Source organism: Hyperolius riggenbachi, chromosome 1 (assembly GCF_040937935.1).
Source record: "Hyperolius riggenbachi isolate aHypRig1 chromosome 1, aHypRig1.pri, whole genome shotgun sequence".
NCBI classification, from domain to species: domain Eukaryota; kingdom Metazoa; phylum Chordata; class Amphibia; order Anura; family Hyperoliidae; genus Hyperolius; species Hyperolius riggenbachi.
In genome coordinates this window covers 493,722,230-493,743,870 of record NC_090646.1, presented here as the reverse complement: position 1 = coordinate 493,743,870, position 21,641 = coordinate 493,722,230, and the positions used below count along the sequence as shown (strand labels likewise).

Here is a 21,641-nt window from a genome sequence, read left to right as displayed (position 1 = left end):
GGCAGAGTCACTGATTCATATCTGACCTAGATGTATTGCCGATTCCAGGTGTGTGATACACACTTGTTCCATTTGAGTGATTAAGACTACTGAAATCCCAGGTAATAATGACAGACAGGGCCTCTTTTACATGAAAATAAACATGGCAGCCTCCATATTCATTCCATAGTAGGTCACATTTGAAGCTTTCAGAATTTTTTTTATGTCATTCAGCATGAAGCCCTCAGTTACTATCAGCAAACCAAGAATCACAGGAATAGAATGGAGCTTTGGTTAAAAAGAAAATATTAATAGTGTAACAAAGTTTAATGATTAGCATACCTAAACCACTGAGGCATATTACCTTTAAATTCATTCTGTTACACAGCGGCAGCGTAACAGCTAATGAATCTTACCTTAAAGGGGTCTTCTCACTCATCCCCAGGGGGCTTCATCCTCATCTGGGCTTGCATTTGTGCAATCATCTGCTGCATTCTCCGCAGCTAAAAGAGAACCAGTATGAAGGTCAGTACGGTAAATGGTCCTCATAATGCATGCTATGAACCTTTTCAGCCATGCCCCACCAAGCAGAGTAACACAACCTTAACAAATGACAATATTAACCACTTGAGGACCACAGTCTTTCTACCCCTTAAGGACCGGCCACTTTTTTTTCCATTCAGACCACTGCAGCTTTCACGGTTTATTGCTCGCTCATACAACCTACCACCTAAATGAATTTTGGCTCCTTTTCTTGTCACTAATAAAGCTTTCTTTTGGTGCTATTTGATTGCTCCTGCGATTTTTACTTTTTATTATATTCATCAAAAAAGACATGAATTTTGGCAAAAAAATGATTTTTTTAACTTTCTGTGCTGACAATTTTCAAATAAAGTAAAATTTCTGTATACATGCAGCGCGAAAAATGTGGACAAACATGTTTTTGATTAAAAAAAAACCCATTCAGTGTATATTTATTGGTTTGGGTAAAAGTTATAGCGTTTACAAACTATGGTGCAAAAAATGAATTTTGCCATTTTCAAGCATCTATGACTTTTCTGACCCCCTGTCATGTTTCATGAGGGGCTAGAATTCCAGGATAGTATAAATACCCCCCAAATGACCCCATTTTGGAAAGAAGACATCCCAAAGTATTCACTGAGAGGCATAGTGAGTTCATAGAAGATATTATTTTTTGTCACAAGTAAGCGGAAAATGACACTTTGTGACAAAAAAAAAGAAAAAAAAAAAGAATCCATTTCTTCTAACTTGCGACAAAAAAAAATGAAATCTGCCACGGACTCACCATGCCCCTCTCTGAATACCTTGAAGTGTCTACTTTCCAAAATGGGGTCATTTGTGGGGTGTGTTTACTGTCCTCGCATTTTGGGGGGTGCTAATTTGTAAGCACCCCTGTAAAGCCTAAAGGTGCTCATTGGACTTTGGGCCCCTTAGCGCAGTTAGGCTGCAAAAAAGTGCCACACATGTGGTATTGCCGTACTCAAGAGAAGTAGTAGAATGTGTTTTGGGGTGTATTTTTACACATACCCATGCTGGGTGGGAGAAATATCTCTGTAAATGACAATTTTTTCATTTTTTTTACACACAATTGTCCATTTACAGAGTTATTTCTCCCACCCAGCATGGGTATGTGTAAAAATACACCCCAAAACACATTGTACTACTTCTCCCGAGTACGGCGATACCACATGTGTGGCACTTTTTTGCACCCTAACTGCGCTAAAGGGCCCAAAGTCCAATGAGTACCTTTAGGATTTCACAAGTCATTTTGCGGAATTTGATTTCCAGACTACTCCTCACGGTTTAGGGCCCCTAAAATGCCAGGGCAGTATAGGAACCCCACAAGTGACCCCATTTTAGAAAAAAAGACACCCCAAGGTATTCTGTTAGGTGTATGACGAGTTCATAGAAGATTTTATTTTTTGTCAAAAGTTAGCGGAAATTGATTTTTATTGGGTTTTTTTCACAAAGTGTCATTTTTCACTAACTTGTGACAAAAAATAAAATCTTCTATGAACTCGCCATACACCTAACGGAATACCTTGGGTTGTCTTCTTTCTAAAATGGGGTCATTTGTGGGGTTCCTATACTGCCCTGGCATTTTAGGGGCCCTAAACCGCAAGGAGTAGTCTAGAAAACAAATGTCTCAAAATGACCCGTGAATAGGACGTTGGGCCCCTTAGCGCACCTAGGCTGCAAAAAAGTGTCACACATGTGGTACCGCCGTACTCAGGAAAAGTAGTATAATGTGTTTTGGGGTGTATTTTTACACATACCCATGCTGGGTGGGAGAAATTTCTATGTAAATGGTCAATTGTGTGTAAAACAAATCAAACAATTGTCATTTACAGAGATATTTCTCCCACTTAGCATGGGTATGTGTAAAAATACACCCCAAAACACATTATACTACTTCTCCTGAGTACGGCGGTACCACATGTGTGGCACTTTTTTACACCCTAAGTACATCCTATACCGCCCTGGCATTTTACAGGACCGTGAGTAGTCTGGAAACCAAATGTCTCAAAATGACTGTTCAGGGGTATAAGCATCTGCAAATTTTGATGACAGGTGGTCTATGAGGGGGCGAATTTTGTGGAACCGGTCATAAGCAGGGTGGCCTTTTAGATGACAGGTTGTATTGGGCCTGATCTGATGGATAGGAGTGCTAGGGGGGTGACAGGAGGTGATTGATGGGTGTCTCAGGGGGTGGTTAGAGGGGAAAATAGATGCAATCAATGCACTGGGGAGGTGATCGGAAGGGGGTCTGAGGGGGATCTGAGGGTTTGGCCGAGTGATCAGGAGCCCACACGGGGCAAATTAGGGCCTGATCTGATGGGTAGGTGTGCTAGGGGGTGACAGGAGGTGATTGATGGGTGTCTCAAGGTGTGATTAGAGGGGGGAATAGATGCAAGCAATGCACTGGCGAGGTGATCAGGGCTGGGGTCTGAGGGCATTCTGAGGGTGTGGGCGGGTGATTGAGTGCCCTAGGGGCAGATAGGGGTCTAATCTGATAGGTAGCAGTGACAGGGGGTGATTGATGGGTAATTAGTGGGTGTTTAGGGTAGAGAACAGATGTGAACACTGCACTTGGGAGGTGATCGGACGTCGGATCTGCGGGCGATCTATTGGTGTGGGTGGGTGATCAGTTTGCCCGCAAGGGGCAGGTTAGGGGCTGATTGATGGGTGGCAGTGACAGGGGTGATTGATGGGTGGCAGTGACAGGGGGTGACTGATGGGTGATTGACAGGTGATTGACAGGTGATCAGTGGGTTATTACAGGGAAGGACAGATGTAAATAATGCCCTGGCGAATTGATAAGGGGGGGTCTGAGGGCAATCTGAGCGTGTAGGCGGGTGATTGGGTGCCCGCAAGGGGCAGATTAGGGTCTGATCTGATGGGTAACAGTGACAGGTGGCGATAGGGGGTGATTGATGGGTGATTGATGGGTAATTAGTGAGTGTTTAGAGGAGAGAATAGATGGAAACACTGCGCTTGGGTGGTGATCTGATGTCGGATCTGCGGGCAATCTATTGGTGTGGGTGGGTGATCAGTTTGCCCGCAAGGGGCAGGTTAGGGGCTGATTGTTGGGTGGCAGTGACAGGGGGTGATTGATGGGTGATAGGTGATTGGCAGGTGATTGACAGGTGATCAGTGGGTTATTACAGGGAAGGACAGATGTAATTAATGCACTGGTGAATTGATAAGGGGGGGTCTGAGGGCAATCTGAGCGTGTGGGCGGGTGATTGGGTGCCCGCAAGGGGCAGCTTAGGGTCTGATCTAATAGGTAACAGTGACAGGTGGTGATAGGGGGTGATTGATGGGTAATTAGTGGGTGTTTAGAGAAGATAACAGATGTAAACAATACATTTGGGAGGTAATCTGACGGCGGGTTTGCGGGCGATCTAATGGTGTGGGTGGGTGATCAGATTGCCCGCAAGGGGCAGGTTAGGGGCTGATTGATGGGTGGCAGTGACAGGGGGTGACAGGGGGTGATTGATGGGTGATAGGTGATTGGCAGGTGATTGACAGGTGATCAGTGGGTTATTACAGGGAAGAACAGATGTAATTAATGCACTGGCGAATTGATAAGGGGGGTCAGAGGGCAATCTGAGCGTGTTGGCGGGTGATTGGGTGCCCGCAAGGGGCAGATTAGGGTCTGATCTGATAGGTAAAAGTGACAGGTGGTGATAGGGGGTGATAGGGGGTGATTGATGGGTGATTGATGGGTAATTAGTGGGTGTTTAGAGGAGAGAATAGATGTAAACAATGGATTTGGGAGGTGATCTGATGTCGGATCTGCGGGCGATCTATTGGTGTGGGTGGGTGATCAGATTGCCCGCAAGGGGCAGGTTAGGGGCTGATTGTTGGGTGGCAGTGACAGGGGGTGATTGATGGGTGATTGATGGGTGATTGACAGGTTATCAGGGAAGATAGATGCATACAGTACACAGGGGGGGGGGGGGGTCTGGGGAGAATCTGAGGGGTGGGGGGGTGATCAGGAGGGGGCAGGGGGGGGATAAAAAAAAAATAGCGTTGACAGATAGTGACAGGGAGTGATTGATGGGTTATTAGGGGGGTGATTGGGTGCAAACAGGGGTCTGGGGGGTGGGCAGGGGGGGGGGTCTGAGGGGTGCTGTGGGCGATCAGTGGGCGGGGGGGGGGGCAGATCAGTGTGTTTGGGTGCAGACTAGGGTGGCTGCAGCCTGCCCTGGTGGTCCCTCGGACACTGGGACCACCAGGGCAGGAGGCAGCCTGTATAATACACTTTGTATACATTACAAAGTGTATTATACACTTTGTAGCGGCGATCGCGGGGTTAACATCCCGCCGGCGCTTCCGTATGGCCGGCGGGATGTTACGGCGGGTGGGCGGAGCCAGTTGCCGGGGGAAGCGCGCGTCATCAATGACGCGATCGCTCCCCCGGCATGCCTAAAGGACGCGCCGCCTGAAGGCGTATTGCGGTCCTTTAGGCGTCCACTTTGCCGCCGCCCATGGGCTGTGGGCGGTCGGCAAGTGGTTAACCAAGAAAGTACAGTATGTGGAAGGATGATATAAACTGCGGTTCATTCATTAGAAATAATAGAGAAAATGAGGCCTACTGGAAATAATGTTTTTCTTCACCAAGCTAAAAATACACTTTCCATTCAGAAAAGGTGTGGAAAGATGTGCAGATGTCATTGCAAGTTGCTTATTTGTTAACACTAAAACATTCATGAGCATTTCATAAGTGTGCTGTATGCCAAAAAAAAAGCTCAATAAGCTCAGTAAGATTTTCTTTGTGCACAGAAATAAGATGTTTGTGCCAGTCACTGGTATCGACTATTGGTGACTCCAGCAACAAGATGTCTTCCATGCTCAGCTCAGTCCCATACCACGAACATTAACACGGAGTGAAGGTTAAAAGAAAAAAAAAAAAACAGGCATTTCAATGGAAGGTTGATTTGGGAGGACAAATTGATATGAAATTCTGGAGCCAATCTGTCAAATCCGAAAGCCAGCAGGATTTTTCTTTTAAGAAGTCAGCTTTAGGGCCAGTTCACACGGTTGTTGAACTTGCGTTAATCGCGGGGCCTGGCATTTGTCGCTCAAAAGATGTCCATTCAAATGAATGGACAGCATTTTTTCAACGTCGGTGCTGGCTTTTCATGCCATTCGCGCAACATGAGTTATGCTCGAGTTGTCCTTTTAAAATTACAACTAAATGAGAGGAATATGGAGGCTGCCATATCCATTTCTTTACAATACCAGTTGCCTGGCATGCTGCTGATCTGTCATGCATCAGTAGTGTCTGAATCATACACCTGAAACAGGCATGTGTCAAATGCAGTCAAACTTCAGTCAAACTAGATGCTTGTTCAGGGTCTATGACTAAAGGGGCCCATACACTGAGCTGATTAGCGGCCGATCGATCGCAAATCAATTGACAGATCGATTATAGATCGATTTCAATCGATATGACATGCTGGAAAATCTAGATCTGTTGAGATTGCTTATCATTTTGCATTGGACCTAATGGAAATCTGATGGCAAAAAAATGCCATCAGATCGATTTTCAATAGATTTCATACTGAAATCTACTGGAAATCTGTTCCTAGTTAAAAATGTTCCTAAACACATCAGATAGATCAGAAATCTATCTGATGATCTATCTGCTGCTAATCTAACGAGTGTATGGCCACCTTAAATATATTAGAGGCGGAGACTCAGCAGGATAGTCAGGCAATTTGCACAGTTTAAAAGGAAATAAATATGTCAGCTTCCATATCCCTCTCTTTGGTTGTCCTATAAAAGACCACTGTCGCAAAACTCTTAAAATTTTAAATGTATGTAAACATATAAAAAATAAGAAGTACGTTTCTTGCAGAGTAAAATGAGCCATAATGTACTTTTCTCCTATGCTGCTAGCAAGAAGTTTTGAATAACAGTACAAAACCCTATTGCTACTCCTATGTTGCTGTCGCTTACAGTAAGTAGCAGGAATCTGGCAGAACAGACAGGGTTCGGAGACCTGAATCCTGGGATTTGTCCAGCACTGAGAAAAATCAACACAAACTAGAGAGCCGTATTGTGACAGAGCTGGGTGGGTAAAACTTGGGATTTTGGTGCATAGCCTGATTTCTTGCAATATATGACAGTTAGTGATGCATCCCAGATGTACTAAAACCAAATTGTCACCTGCTTGAGGTGGCTACAATAAATAGCTTACACACAGAAAAGCAAGCAATTTTCACGAGTAAAAATGCCATTTTGCCTGAAAATGGACAAAATGGCATTGGCTCTCAGAATGGTCAGTGTCAGTGTCTGAGCTCTCAGACCTCCTCTTTATCCACCACTACAGTATATCTACGTCTTCTGTGACTTCTTCATCTAAGCCACGAGGACATAGATAAACGTATTGAAGCTGAAGCAGTGCTGTGCAGGATTGGGCTTGTTCCTGTGCACACCTCTGGCACTATTTGATGCAGCACTAATTGGTGAAAGGGAATATATGTTCCCTGAACCAATAAGATTGATTTTTACCATTAAAAATACTTTTACATTTTCTCAGTTCATAGTGAGAAACACACACTATAGCATTATTTCTGAATCAGATATCTTTACCATAAATCATGACAGGAACATAATCTACGTTTTGTGATAAATGGTAGAAATGGTTGAACAAAATTTGTGTTTCAAGGTCTGGATGCGAAGTGGTTAAAATCAGCTTACATAGATCCTGTTATAGGAATATAATCTCCCCATCTGAAACACAGGTGTGCAGCTGGTGTAAATTGCAGCTACCATTTTTATTCTTAAATACTCCAGGGCTGGACATTTTCTTTAGAAAAAAATTACTGTGGAAAAATGTATTACTGAAACAGTCTTTGAAAAAAAGAGTCTTAGACATAGAGAGTGCCTGTTTTTTTATATGACTGTTCATGGAACTTTTATTCCCCCCTGAAATACTTATTTTTATCCTAGTCTGGCCGCCACTTTCGCTCATTTTACCACCCAGCTAATAAGTCAATTTCCATTAGCTGGGCAGAGACAGGAAGTGTGCCCTCCTCCCCCACTACTTGCAGTGGATGCATGCCAAGGAAACTGCGATTTACATCTTCAGGTTGTTAAAGGATCCAGAAAAGGGAAAATATGAGCTCTGCACAAATTGATTAAAAGAGAAAAAAAAATTTGTAACGTAATAAAAAATGAAATATTGCTGAAAATCAACTTAGGTAGCATTAGTTACATTATGCTGACATAACCCCACTTCTACAGATGTTGTGGTGAAATAGGATGTGCATTAGTTCATACTTCACCACAGCTTGGGATATCCAAAAGCAGAAAAAAACAGCAATTGGTTAGGCCTGACTACTTCAGCACTATCCCAGCTCTTGCTTATGTGTTCTCTGCATCTGATCAACGGCTGTCAGAGAAAGAGCCTATAGACAAAACTTAAAGAGGAACTCAAGCCTAAACAAACATACTGTCATTAAGTTACATTAGTTATGTTAATTAAAATAGATAGGTAATATAACATACACTCGTCAGATTGGCAGCAGATAGATAAGAAATGCATCTGATGATCTATCTGATGCGTTTTTAGAACATTTTTTACCAGGATAGAATTCCAATAGATTTCAGTTTGAAATCTATTGAAATTCGATCTGATGGCATTTTTTTGCCATCAGATTTCCATTAAGGCCAATGCAAACTGATGAGCAATCTCATCAGATCGACCTAAATTTTCCACCCAGCCAGTTCGATGGAAATCCATCGAAATCGATCGAAATCGGCCATCGATCGGTCGATTGGCCAACCGATTTGCAAACGATCAATCGATCGGTCGGCCAGAAAATCGGCTGAGTGTATGGGCCCCTTTACCCACACTGTTTTAAAAAAGGCAAATGTTTGATTTCATGATGGCAGCCAGCTTTTTGGTTGAAAGGAGGTGACAGGGAGCATGAGACACAGTTCCAACTGTCCTGTGTCCTGAGCACCTCTCCCAGTTGCTAGGCAACGTGAATAACAACATAGGAAATACCATCATGCTCTGCACAGCAAAACAAAAGTTTGCTTTCTTAAAACAGAAAGAATTTGCGATAATTCAGGTTGGAGTGAGCTTGAGATGTCTCCCAGGGCATCACTGCTGAATATATGAAATTAACCATTGTACCCTTAGAAGCTAAACACACCTCCAGAACCGCTGGATTGCAATGATGTGTCAGTTTGTTAATTTGTACAGACAGAGCCATAATAATCCAACATGCATACAGACTGTTTCGGATTGTTTGATCCTCATCAGTGCATGGCATGGATTAATTTGGCTCTATGCTGTAGGGCTTGTAACACCGAGAGGTACAGACTAACCAGCAAGCTCATGGTAACAAGCCCTACAGCTCATTGTAACAAGCCCTACAGCATAGAGCCAAATTAATCCATGCCATGCACTGATGAGGATCAAACAATCCGAAACAGTCTGTATGCATGTTGGATTATTATGGCTCTGTAACGATTGTGTAATTCTTGCGGAAATCCTTGCAGAATTCTGCGGAAATCCTTCACAAGTGTATAATCTGTGAGAACCCAGCAATGGTGCTATGCACCTGTAGAGAGGAATTCCTGCCGGCAGATGGAGCTGTGGAGTGCAGAGGAACAGATCCTTTGCACAGCCACAGATGCCAGATAGGAATTGTACGAGGGGAAGCAATGCAGGGCAAGATGGCCCTGTGACAATCCAGCCCCGCGATCCCGTTGAGATCTGCTCCCGTTAGCGTACGCAGGAAGTACGGGCGCAGACGGACCACGAGACCGGTTGCTGGATCGTCAGAGGTAAGAAGAAAAGGGCGACAGAGCGTGCCAATCCCGTCTAATCTGCTCCCGTTAGCATACGCAGGAAGTACGGTGAACAGACTGACAAAGATTGGTCGCGCAGCTGCCGACAATATGTAATGGGACAAACATCCCCAATCCCGTATTACTAGGCCACTGTTGCCATGCAGGTCTCATGCACTAGAGGCTGCTGGAGGCAAATTCACTGTGTGCGTAGTAAACGGTTAAGATTGGCTGGAGGTGCCCATACATGTACAATTTTGATTGTATATACAATCTGTAAACTAAAAATATCGATTTCGCGCTGGAAATCGGATAAATACACTGCCACCACTGTCTGATTGGATGAATGGAGCAGACAGTCTCCAACTAGGGCGAAGAGACTCCAACGCTATCATAAGACGGTAGCCAGCCCAATCACGTTCAACACGCTCAAGTCACCGTTCGGGGAATAATCACTTCCGACGGCTTAAAGACTGTGAGCAATGTGACGTTAAAGAAAGGTTACTGGGTCCCTATATGATGCAATCTCGAATTGTATTTATAATCGAGAAACGAAGTTATCGATTTCGCACAGGAAATCTGGTACTAGCTAATCCTAGAAGGAAGAAACGGTTATTTACAACCTAGCTAGCAAATCAACAATTTATAAGCAAATCATAAAACAATGCGGTAGTATGACTGACTCTTCAGAGGGCAGATTCGTTATAGCAGCAATCAGATGACCAGAACAGGCACAAGACTGAACGATAAAATCGTTAGTTTAATTTCTAAACTACATACACACAGCTTATTTTAGAACAGATTGATTGACAGAGAGAAGAGAGGAAAAGAGAACAGAATGTCTTAATATACAGTTCAAATACCGTTATTGGTAGTCCATGCGGCAATCGCAAGTCTTTGGCGAAAGTCCCAAAATGGCGGTTGCCATGCGGCCAACAGGCCTTTGTTAGGAAGTTCCAAGAGGGAGGGTTTGCCCGCGTCCTTGCGGGCTGCCAGGATGTTACTAGGCATCAGATTGAAGGTAAAGGACACAGAGCTTTCTGGGCTCTGTCTGGTTATAGCCCCCACTCCAGCAAGGAGGGGTTAGGGGGCGTGGATCACACACCTCTTTGCAGCAGGAGGTCTCTGCCCCTCTTATAGAGGCAAGAATTTACCTGAATCATGATAAGTGTGCTCATCTGCAAACCGTACAAGTTATGTTAAATCTAATAACATTTTTAGGTTTGTCAGAATTTATCAAGAACGTTGATACCAAACTTGGGGGGTTTAGAGTGAACGGTGACCCCAAAATGCATATCTCTGCTTTGGCAGGGCTTACCTTGAATTCAGAAACATCCAATCATGTGGTTGGTTCCGAATTTCAGAATAAGCGGGTTCTTAAGGCCGTTGCCTATTTGGAAAGCCATCTTTATGGCAAAAGATGGATTTCATATTTGTGAGATCACAGAAAGGTCAGCTGGGAGATGGAATCTCCTTGATCCTTCAGCTGAGGTAATTCTGGGAGAACCCCCTGCTGTGATCGGTTCCTAGCAGTCTAGAGGAAGGGGCGGTTTATTAGCTTCTGTCCATCTAATCTCTGATGGATGAGCTATAACCTTCCAGGGATGCTGGAGAAACACTTTCACACTGAGGTGAGAAAAGCTGTAATTAGAAGCTACCAAAGAGCCAGGGTTTGTTAGCATTTGACAAGGGAGAGGAACTGTATTAACCCCTGGCTCCCCTGATCTTCTTATAAACCAAGCCTTTCCCTCTGCTGTCTCTTTTAATAGTGGCGACAGGGAATATTTTATAAGGCTCTAACTACTTTTTTAGGACGAATAAACGTTGATTCGTCACACCTCCCCCTTTTAAGAGATTAGCTGGGGAGGAGTCAACAAGACTCTGAGTAAAGCAATCCACTGTCTGCTGGGTCTGGTACGCCACATTCGGAAAGGCTGGGTTGCGCCTGACCTTGGGGGGTTGCCTTTTACCCATGGCATTGGTCAGTGGGTTAGTCAGGAGGCTACAGGGCGTAGCACACATCCTGTAGTATCCCGCTGTTTCCAGAGAGGCCTGTACCTCTGTCATCACAATCTGATCTGCGTCTGGTTCAACGGTCAGATTGTCAGCTGACAGCTGTCCTAGTACCAGGGACGAGGGATCGCAGTGTTGCTCCCAAGTCGGGGGGAACACAGGGATGTCATCCGGGTACGTGACTGTACAACCGTGCTTGCTCTTCCACAGGTCGTTCCACGCCTGGAGAAAGGTGGCTTGGGCATTCATCATGCCAAAAGACATCCGCATCGAGGCGTTTAAGTCCAAGGGCAGGGTGAATGTGGATTCCAGGCGTGCCTTGGGCACGGTTGGAATCTGCCAGTATCCGTAGCTCCGATCTATGATCGTTAGGTAGTTGGCGGATGCCAGCCAATCCAACAGATCACCGAGGGGAGTCATGGGATACGCAACAGTTACTGGGATGTCGTCCGGCATCCTATAGGCCTCACAGAACATGGTGGTCTGTGAGCTAGAGGATTTGCGGAGGACAGACATCTGTAACATCTCCTCATACTTCATCTTCACTTTTGCTTGCACCTCCGGAGAGGCGCTGTAGGGGATCTGCCATAAGGGCTTGTGAGTCCCCGGGTCCCTTCTGTGAACTGCTGTATCCTGCCCAGGGCTGCAGCGAAGATTTCGCTGTGGGGGCGCAGTGCGCTTCAGCGAGGCCTTCGGGGAGTACGAGAGGTGGGGGGTGACTTTCACATCATCCGCCAATTCTCGTGTGGGAGCTATCAAGCCTGGCAGGGGACCGGTGTCTTCCTGTTCTAATTGGCCGTGCTCTCCCAGAACTAACTGCGTTCTATCTGACTGGGCTTCTAACAGATCCACATGGACCGTGCTTTCACCTGGGGTGTCAGTTACATGGGGAATGGGTTCACTGGAGTAGTTACCATTCTCCCTGTACACCTGTAGTGGAGCTTCCACTGCTGGCGGCTTAGCGGTCTGGCCACTAAGCGCACGCAGGTTGGAGTCGCTCTGTAGTATCCTCACGGATGTGGGACTACAAGTCTCAGCCAGCTGCCTAGTGTGATCTGAGGTCAGCTGCTGAAAATCAAACTCTCGGGGGTCAGAGCTGACAGGAATGCCTGCAGGCTCTGAGCTCAGGTTACCAACAGTACTGTGTGTGTCTGTCTGCACAGGTATACCACAATAAACATCACCTTTTGGGTAAATCAAAATCACGTCAATATTGACATTGGTCTGGGGGTCAGAGATATCAGGGGAAGTCAAGACTCCTCCAGATAGTCCTGAGTCCGGACTACCGGTGACACTGAAGACGTCACCCAGCGTACTCTCACAAACATGCACAACATTATCAAAAGCATTTGCATAACATGATATGTCATTTTTAGCATGAGTGTCACCCGCCTGAAAGTCAGAATTGTCAGAGGGAATCCCTGCTGTCAGCTCTGAGTTCATGCGGCTGGCCATAGAGTATGTAATGGCCAAAGAATGTACAGCGTTTCTATCACAATTATCACTGACACATGCAATTTCATTAGTAATAACAGGTGCAGAAAGAGATAAAAGACAGTCAGTTGCTGGTACATGTAAATCTGAGGGTACCTCTCGCCCAGCGGCGTTAGGTACAGTAGCATTAGCAGGTAAGGGTTTGACATCTCCCTGTTTTCCCAAAGGCTTGTACAGTACCTGGTGGTCAGGGAGTCCTGCTGGGAACTCCTGCATATCAGCAGAAAATTCCGAAGGGCACACAAGCGTGCCTAGACCAGTGCCAAGCACAGGAGGAGAGGGAAACTCAGCAACAGCCCGCTCTGGAAAACCCACCCCCCATCCGGCCTTCTCGGGACCTGGGATAACAGGGTTGTGGTGGTTGGGCCTGACTTCAGTCAGGGTGAGGAGCTTTTGTGGGAGAATATCTTCCTCTGTGGCAAGGTCGGAACAGACCAAGGAAACATCTGCTTCTGGAGCACTGGAGCAAAAAATGATCTGGTCGTCCACTGGAGCACTGTGAAGATTTCCGGAACCGTATAGCATCTCTGACACGCTGACAGGCTGTGCAGAGGGTGATGCAGGTGACGGATCAGGGTTGCTAGCCATCTTCGGGCTAGGGACGGTCGTTCTCTTCCTCTTGGGACAGAAGAACTTTATGTGGCCGGTCGAGCCACAAAGATTACACATGCGAATGGCAGGTGTGTCAGACTGGGGTGCAGCAATAGCAGCAGCTGCAGGTCTCAGTGGCACAAAGCTCACTGGACCAGGAGGAGCAAATGCAGTAGGCTTACCTCCTTCCAAGTCTTGGGACAGTGTTCTGTGACTGTCCAGCACCAGAGTTCTCTGGCTGTCAGGTACAGGAACCTGATGGTACGCCCTCTCAGAGGTGCGCACAGGAAAGTCTCGCTCCGTGCCCTCTTCCATGGCAGGAAGTTTTGCTGTGGGGGTCACGGGTAGAGGTTTGCATCTCTCCACCGAAACACATAGTGAAGAGTGCTGATTTGATTGGGTTAGCTGGGCTAACTCCAATTCACGCTGGAGCCGTAGCTCTTCGATCTGGAGATCCCGCTGGCGCAGACACTCTCGGTGCTCCTGGTATCTGCGCAGTTCCTCGCCGGTCAGGTTTGCCAACTCCAATTCCCACTGGAGTCGTCGCTCCTTGGCCTGGAGATCAAACTGGCGCAGCCGCTCTTGGTGCTCTGCTTCACGCTGGAGCATCCTTGCTTCATGCTGGCGCTGTTCTTCTCGGAACTCCTGGTATATGCGCAGATCCTCGCCGGTCAGGTTTGCCAACCACTCCGGGGGTATCAGGACTGCGGTGTATGGAGGCATTAAGCAAGGTGGCGACAAGGATTCCATCTCTGGGGTTATGCCACCAGCTCAGCCTTGTCTGTGCTGCAAGCAGCAATGCCGTGCGATTCGCAGAGGGCTTGCACGTCAGGAACTGACCAATTTTGGTGAAACTGAACTGAATCAGACATTCAGAAGAGAAGAGTACAAGAAAGAGTAGGATATAGCAAAGAAAAAGTTAGGAAATGTAGACCAATCTATTGCTATCAATGTGTACCGTTTTGTGCCCAGAACTTCGGTTCTGCAAGACAGGATACTTAATGACCACTGTCTTATTATTCTGGTTGCAAAGACTGAGTTTGTCAGATCTTTGCGCTCTGATTTCCCAAAAGCTGGCTATGCCTGGTTTTGGGGTGTGCTATCCCACCACTGCCACCAATGTGACAATCCAGCCCTGCGATCCCGTTGAGATCTGCTCCCGTTAGCGTACGCAGGAAGTACGGGCGCAGACGGACCACGAGACCGGTTGCTGGATCGTCAGAGGTAAGAAGAAAAGGGCGACAGAGCGTGCCAATCCCGTCTAATCTGCTCCCGTTAGCATACGCAGGAAGTACGGTGAACAGACTGACAAAGATTGGTCGCGCAGCTGCCGACAATATGTAATGGGACAAACATCCCCAATCCCGTATTACTAGGCCACTGTTGCCATGCAGGTCTCATGCACTAGAGGCTGCTGGAGGCAAATTCACTGTGTGCGTAGTAAACGGTTAAGATTGGTTGGAGGTGCCCATACATGTACAATTTTGATTGTATATACAATCTGTAAACTAAAAATATTGATTTCGCGCTGGAAATCGGATAAATACACTGCCACCACTGTCTGATTGGATGAATGGAGCAGACAGTCTCCAACTAGGGCGAAGAGACCCCAACGCTATCATAAGACGGTAGCCAGCCCAATCACGTTCAACACGCTCAAGTCACCGTTCGGGGAATAATCACTTCCGACGGCTTAAAGACTGTGAGCAATGTGACGTTAAAGAAAGGTTACTGGGTCCCTATATGATGCAATCTCGAATTGTATTTATAATCGAGAAACGAAGTTATCGATTTCGCACAGGAAATCTGGTACTAGCTAATTCTAGAAGGAAGAAACGGTTATTTACAACCTAGCTAGCAAATCAACAATTTATAAGCAAATCATAAAACAATGCGGTAGTATGACTGACTCTTCAGAGGGCAGATTCGTTATAGCAGCAATCAGATGACCAGAACAGGCACAAGACTGAACGATAAAATCGTTAGTTTATTTCTAAACTACATACACACAGCTTATTTTAGAACAGATTGATTGACAGAGAGAAGAGAGGAAAAGAGAACAGAATGTCTTAATATACAGTTCAAATACCGTTATTGGTAGTCCATGCGGCAATCGCAAGTCTTTGGCGAAAGTCCCAAAATGGCGGTTGCCATGCGGCCAACAGGCCTTTGTTAGGAAGTTCCAAGAGGGAGGGTTTGCCCGCGTCCTTGCGGGCTGCCAGGATGTTACTAGGCATCAGATTGAAGGTAAAGGACACAGAGCTTTCTGGGCTCTGTCTGGTTATAGCCCCCACTCCAGCAAGGAGGGGTTAGGGGGCGTGGATCACACACCTCTTTGCAGCAGGAGGTCTCTGCCCCTCTTATAGAGGCAAGAATTTACCTGAATCATGATAAGTGTGCTCATCTGCAAACCGTACAAGTTATGTTAAATCTAATAACATTTTTAGGTTTGTCAGAATTTATCAAGAACGTTGATACCAAACTTGGGGGGTTTAGAGTGAACGGTGACCCCAAAATGCATATCTCTGCTTTGGCAGGGCTTACCTTGAATTCAGAAACATCCAATTATGTGGTTGGTTCCGAATTTCAGAATAAGCGGGTTCTTAAGGCCGTTGCCTATTTGGAAAGCCATCTTTATGGCAAAAGATGGATTTCATATTTGTGAGATCACAGAAAGGTCAGCTGGGAGATGGAATCTCCTTGATCCTTCAGCTGAGGTAATCCTGGGAGAACCCCCTGCTGTGATCGGTTCCTAGCAGTCTAGAGGAAGGGGCGGTTTATTAGCTTCTGTCCATCTAATCTCTGATGGATGAGCTATAACCTTCCAGAGATGCTGGAGAAACACTTTCACACTGAGGTGAGAAAAGCTGTAATTAGAAGCTACCAAAGAGCCAGGGTTTGTTAGCATTTGACCAGGGAGAGGAACTGTATTAACCCCTGGCTCCCCTGATCTTCTTATAAACCAAGCCTTTCCCTCTGCTGTCACTTTTAATAGTGGCGACAGGGAATATTTTATAAGGCTCTAACTACTTTTTTAGGACGAATAAACGTTGATTCGTCACAGGCCCTTAAAGAGAGAAAGCACAGAGAGTATGTGTGTCCACCAATCTAGTCGCCATCCAGTGACAATGAACACACAACTGTGAAGACCAAGTGGGAAAGCAATCGCAAGAGATGGCGATTGCCAACAGCGACACAAGACTGAATAAGCACAGAGAAGGAATGTATGTATGTCACCAATCTAGTTGCCAACCAGCGACGGTGAACACACAACAGTGGAAATCAAGTGAGAACGCAATCGCAAGAGATGTGATTGTTAATGAAAATGAGCACAGGGACAGAATGTATGTGTGTGCACCAATCTAGTCGCCAACCAGCGACGGTGAACACACAACAGCAGAAACAAAGTAGGAACGCAATCGCGAGAGGTGCGATTGCCAGAAGTGACACAAGACTGAGCAGGACAGAGCACGAGAGTAGCAAAGGAACAGCAAACAACAATGAGACGATAAGGAAAATAAACGCTAAACATGAACACCGCACTCATTCGCAACAGCGAACGCGTTTCGGCACGATCACCGCATGTTAAGCACCCAGTGATAAGCGTGCCACCCTAACTAACCACAAGTAATATAAATGAACACAAATAGACTGAGACAGACAGAATGAACGCTTGCGAAAGCAAGCGATCAACACAGACAAACAGGTTGCGTAGACGCTTGCTAATCGGTTGCCTCACACCAGGCAACAGCAGGCGCAAACACAGGACAAGACAGACAGATAAGTGCAGCCAGTAGCCACCGCGGCTATGGTCTACACTCCAGAAACTCAGGCACGGAAGATCCACCGCTGCTACCCCTAGAGCAAGTGCGATCCAAACAGACAAACAGAAGGGGCTACCAGTAGCAACCGCTGCTCTGGTTAGCACCCCCAGACAGACAGAACGATTTCCTGTCGAATGCCGCTGGCGGAAGGACAATCGCAGCAGAGAGACAACACAGGCAAAACAGATAATGCAAACTGACAGCACTAGAGGGGCTGCCTAGTGCAATCCCAAGGAATTACTCTAAGATAACCTTTAACAAACAGGGCTGATACTCTAGGAGAGTTCATCAGTAACAAACCATCATGACCCGCAAAGGATTGTGGGATCACATGGTATTTATGCTGCAAAACTTCAAGGGAGGCGACTAGGCAATTTGCATGACAAATGTATGCAAATTCCTCAGCAGCAGGGCAGGTCTGAAACTTGCAAAGTGAAGACAGGTCTCTCTTCCAGAGACCTGCAGCCCACAGACTTGAGGAATAGTCAAACAGCTGTCTGCCTGTGCAGCCAGCTGAGCGGATCATTACAGGCTCTGTACAAATTAACAAACTGACACATCATTGCATTCCAGCGGTTCTGGAGGTGTGTTTAGCTTCTAAGGGTACAATGGTTAATTTGCATATATTCAGCAGTGATGCACTGGGGGACATCTCAAGCTCACTCCAACCTGAATTATCGCAAATTCTTTCTGTTTTAAGAAAGCAAACTTTTGTTTTTCTTAACATCTTAGTAAGGGGGCTTTTAGGACCATTGTAGTCTCTTACACACTCCAATGAGTTCAGCACAGCATCAGGGAAAAAAAGCCCGGGCTTCTTTTCTTTGATGGGTGGAGCTTAGCTAAAAATGCAGCTAAAAATGATGCTTTGGTAAGAAAAAAAAGTTCTGATGCTGTGAAACTGTTAAAGTGAACCTTAAGCCAGAAAAAAAAATGAGTTTTACTCACCTGGGGCTTCTACCAGCTCCCTGCAGCAGTCCTGTGCCCTCGCAGCCACTCACTAATCCTCTGGTCCCCCGCTGCCAGCTAGATTCGGTTTTGCCGACAGGCCCGGCCACGTGTAGGTTTTTCCGCATTCCAGACTGTAATTAGCGCTATTTCAGGCCGCAACGCGTACAAAAATACGCGTTGCCGCATTACGAACGCATAGATATGCGGCAACGCGTATTTTTGTACGCGTTGCGGCCCGAATTAGCGCTAATTAGTCGGGAATGCGGAAAAAGCTACGCATGACCAGTCCTGACGGGCCTGTCGGCAAAACCGAATCTAGCTGGCAGCGGGGGACCAGAGGATTAGTGAGTGGCTGCGAGGGCACAGGACTGCTGCAGGGGGCTGGTAGAAGCCCCAGGTGAGTAAAACTCATTTTTTTTTTCTGGCTTAAGGTTCACTTTAAAGAAACACCAAGCCTTTTCAGTTCTGCTGAGTAGATTTTTAGTCCGAAAGGTTCACTTTAAGTGGAATGTGCATAGGTTAGTCAGCAGCCACAACGCTGTCAGTGATCACATTGTAACTTGGTGCTCATAGTGCAGTCTGTGTTGCTACATTACCAGTCAGGAGTCACTCTGCATCATCACTGTCAGAGCTCTCAGAATGATCACAGTGCCAGTCAGTGTAGTCACATTGTAAGTCAGTGCTCGCAATGCTGTCACAGTGTTCATACTCTTTATAAGTCAGGACTCACATTGTATCTCCAGTGTAAAAACTCACAGAATGGCCACAGTGCCAGTCAGTGCTTGCAGTGCAGTCAGCGTCAGTTGGCGTTCGCAGTGCAATGTGTCAATAAGTGCTCGCAATGCAGTCACTGTCAGTTGGCATTCGCAGTGCAGTCACAGTGTTACTCTGTCAGTCAGAGCTACACTATATCCCCAGTGTCAGAGCTCACAGAATGGCCATAGTACCAGTCATTGCGTGCAGTGCAGTCACAGTGTTGTTACACTGCCTTTCAGGGTTCACACTCTTATTTCCAGTGTCAGTGCTGAAAGTATAGTTACAGCACAGATAATGGTCGACAAGTGTTCGCAGTGCAATCACAGTGCCACTCAGTCATCTGACTGATGAAGATCTGAAAGCAAAGAGAACTCTATACTCATCCCTGTTGTAAAACAAGCTGGAGGTTCTCTGAGGACCTTCACTAAAATGGCTGAAGAGGACTGACTAAATTACCAGAAAGTAATCAAAAGGAGCAGAAGCCTTCACAAGAGGCATCTTAAAAGTGCAGCATTGCCATATTCTGAGGATGTACTAAATCAGTGTTTCTCAACATTTTATTGGTATGTACCCCTTTTAAAACCCTGTACTCACCAAGTACCCCCTAGCATGGTACATATTAGCACAAGTACCCCTGGACATATTGATGTCTATTTAATTTGTCTATTTAATTGTAGTACATAATTGGTTCTAAACAATTTCCAAGCATTTACTATTGCTAAAATACAAATTTGATGTTGTTTAAATAAGATTTATCATTTTTTAAAAACTCTAAATTTAGTTTCTAAACTCTAAATTCATTGGTTAAGTATATCAAGCCCGAGTACCCCCTGGAACCATCAGAAGTACCCCCTAAGGTACGTTGAGAACCTAGGTACTAAATGACTGCAAAGTGAAAAAGCCTGCCCCCTGCTGGGTAAGTTAGGTACACATGAAACATAAGCATTTGCAAATTCAGAACACTTAAAATTTAGGAAAAACAAAAACTTCCTCACATTAAAAAAAAACGCTTTTTAATAAAAACTAGTGAAGAATACTGAGAAACATTTACAATTATGCTTCTGAGATGTGTTAGCCAAGTATGTCATTCCAGTACAGTTCCTAAAGCTGAATTAAAACTTTTTAGCAGAAGTTGTATTGACAGTATGTCAAGTCAATGGCATTAGTCCAGCAAAGCAGACCATGGGGCTTGTCTGGGATAAAGTGGTGTACATAAAGGGACGAAATTCAGAAATAAGGAGTCTCAGCCTAACAGGATGTTCCCACGATGTTTGCTGCTGTGCTAGTTTAAAAATACCTTGGGCCTGGACAATGACATGGAGAGAAGGATGATGCTCCACCACAGCCAAGAGCAACATGCTGGGATTTTAGGCTAAGAATGCGAAGCACCAGAAAAAGGACACTACAAAATATATTGCTGAAATCAACTACCAATATGGTGTATTTACACAAGCGGCAACAAAGCCAACAAAAGTCCTGGCAATACACGCATGAGAATTCCAGCTGAGGACGCCAAGATCCATTCACTAAACTACTCCTCTGTAACAGACAGTGTCTCAGTCCAAACACAGTCTAGGAATGCTGACCTCAGCTATCTCCTTGCTCTGGGTGGAAACCTTGAGATATCTTGGGGGTGGGGACTAATGAAGACTCTAGAAATTCCTTTGTTAATATAATTCCAGCATCGCTGTCACCAGCCAACAAAGACCACAGCCTTCAATTCTCACTCCGACAGGTATAAATTGCAAATCATATTAAAGAAGAGCTATTCTACCCACATTTGAATCTGGAATCTCAATTCTTTATGGAGTTCTGCCAACCAGTTGTATTATGTATATATGTTACGGCCAGAACCCGAAGTTTGGCCACTTCTAGTTCTGGCCGGCCACTTCGGGTTCTGGCCGGCCAATGTGCGAAGTGGCCGCTGCGCTGCGGCCAATGTGAGGAATGGAATGATTCATGTAACATGCATGTATTTTCTGGCCGCAGCGCAGCAGCCAAATGTATCGCAACCTAGTTAATTTAATGAAATTAACCCGGCGGCAATGAGACAGATGAAGCCGCCGGCTTTTGCTCTGCCTCTCTCTCTCTCCCTCCCCCCCCCCCCCCCCCCGCCTCTCTCTCCTTTTCTTATTATGGGCAGCACTCGTGTCCCCCTCCAGAGTCGTTCGTCTCGCCAGGAAAGCAGAGCGGGGAGGCTTCAGACATTGCTTCTGCCAGCACCCGCTCTGCAAGAACGGCAGGCTTCCCTGCCGCGACGAACGACTCTGGAGGGGACACGCGTGTCTCCGCCGGCTGCCCATAATAAGAGGAGAGAGAGGCAGAGAAAAAGCCAGCGGCTTCATCTGTGACATTGCCGCCGGCTTAATTTCATTAAAATAACTAAGTTGCGATACATTTGCCCGCTGCGCTGGGGCCAGCAGATACATTAATGTTACATGATTCATTCCCATTTCTCACATTGGCCGCAGCGCAGCGGCCACTTCGCACATTGGCCGGCCAGAACCCGAAGTGGCTGGCCAGAAATAGAAGTGGCCAAACTTCGGGTTCTGGACGTAACATATACATGAAGGAGACCTTGAAACACTACAACTGCCCATTAGCAAGAGATGCACGTCTCAACAGATGTCGAAAGGTGCTACCGCTGGCCATGCTCTAAAAAATTGTAGCAGGTATTAGATTGTGAGCTCCTGTGAGGGG

The 21,641-nt window shown here is 46.0% G+C and overlaps 1 protein-coding gene across 2 annotated transcripts in view; it reads right to left on the bottom strand.

Annotated features, from left to right (window-relative positions):
* Positions 1–21,641, bottom strand: part of LOC137522986 (septin-2A) — a 186,784-nt gene that overhangs the window by 22,842 nt on the left and 142,301 nt on the right. For both annotated transcript variants that reach the window (XM_068243170.1, XM_068243163.1), the window contains one exon: positions 396–482. In XM_068243170.1, coding sequence (XP_068099271.1) covers positions 411–482 — 72 coding nt within the window. In that variant the 3' untranslated portion in view covers positions 396–410. The remainder of the gene's footprint in view (positions 1–395; positions 483–21,641) is intronic.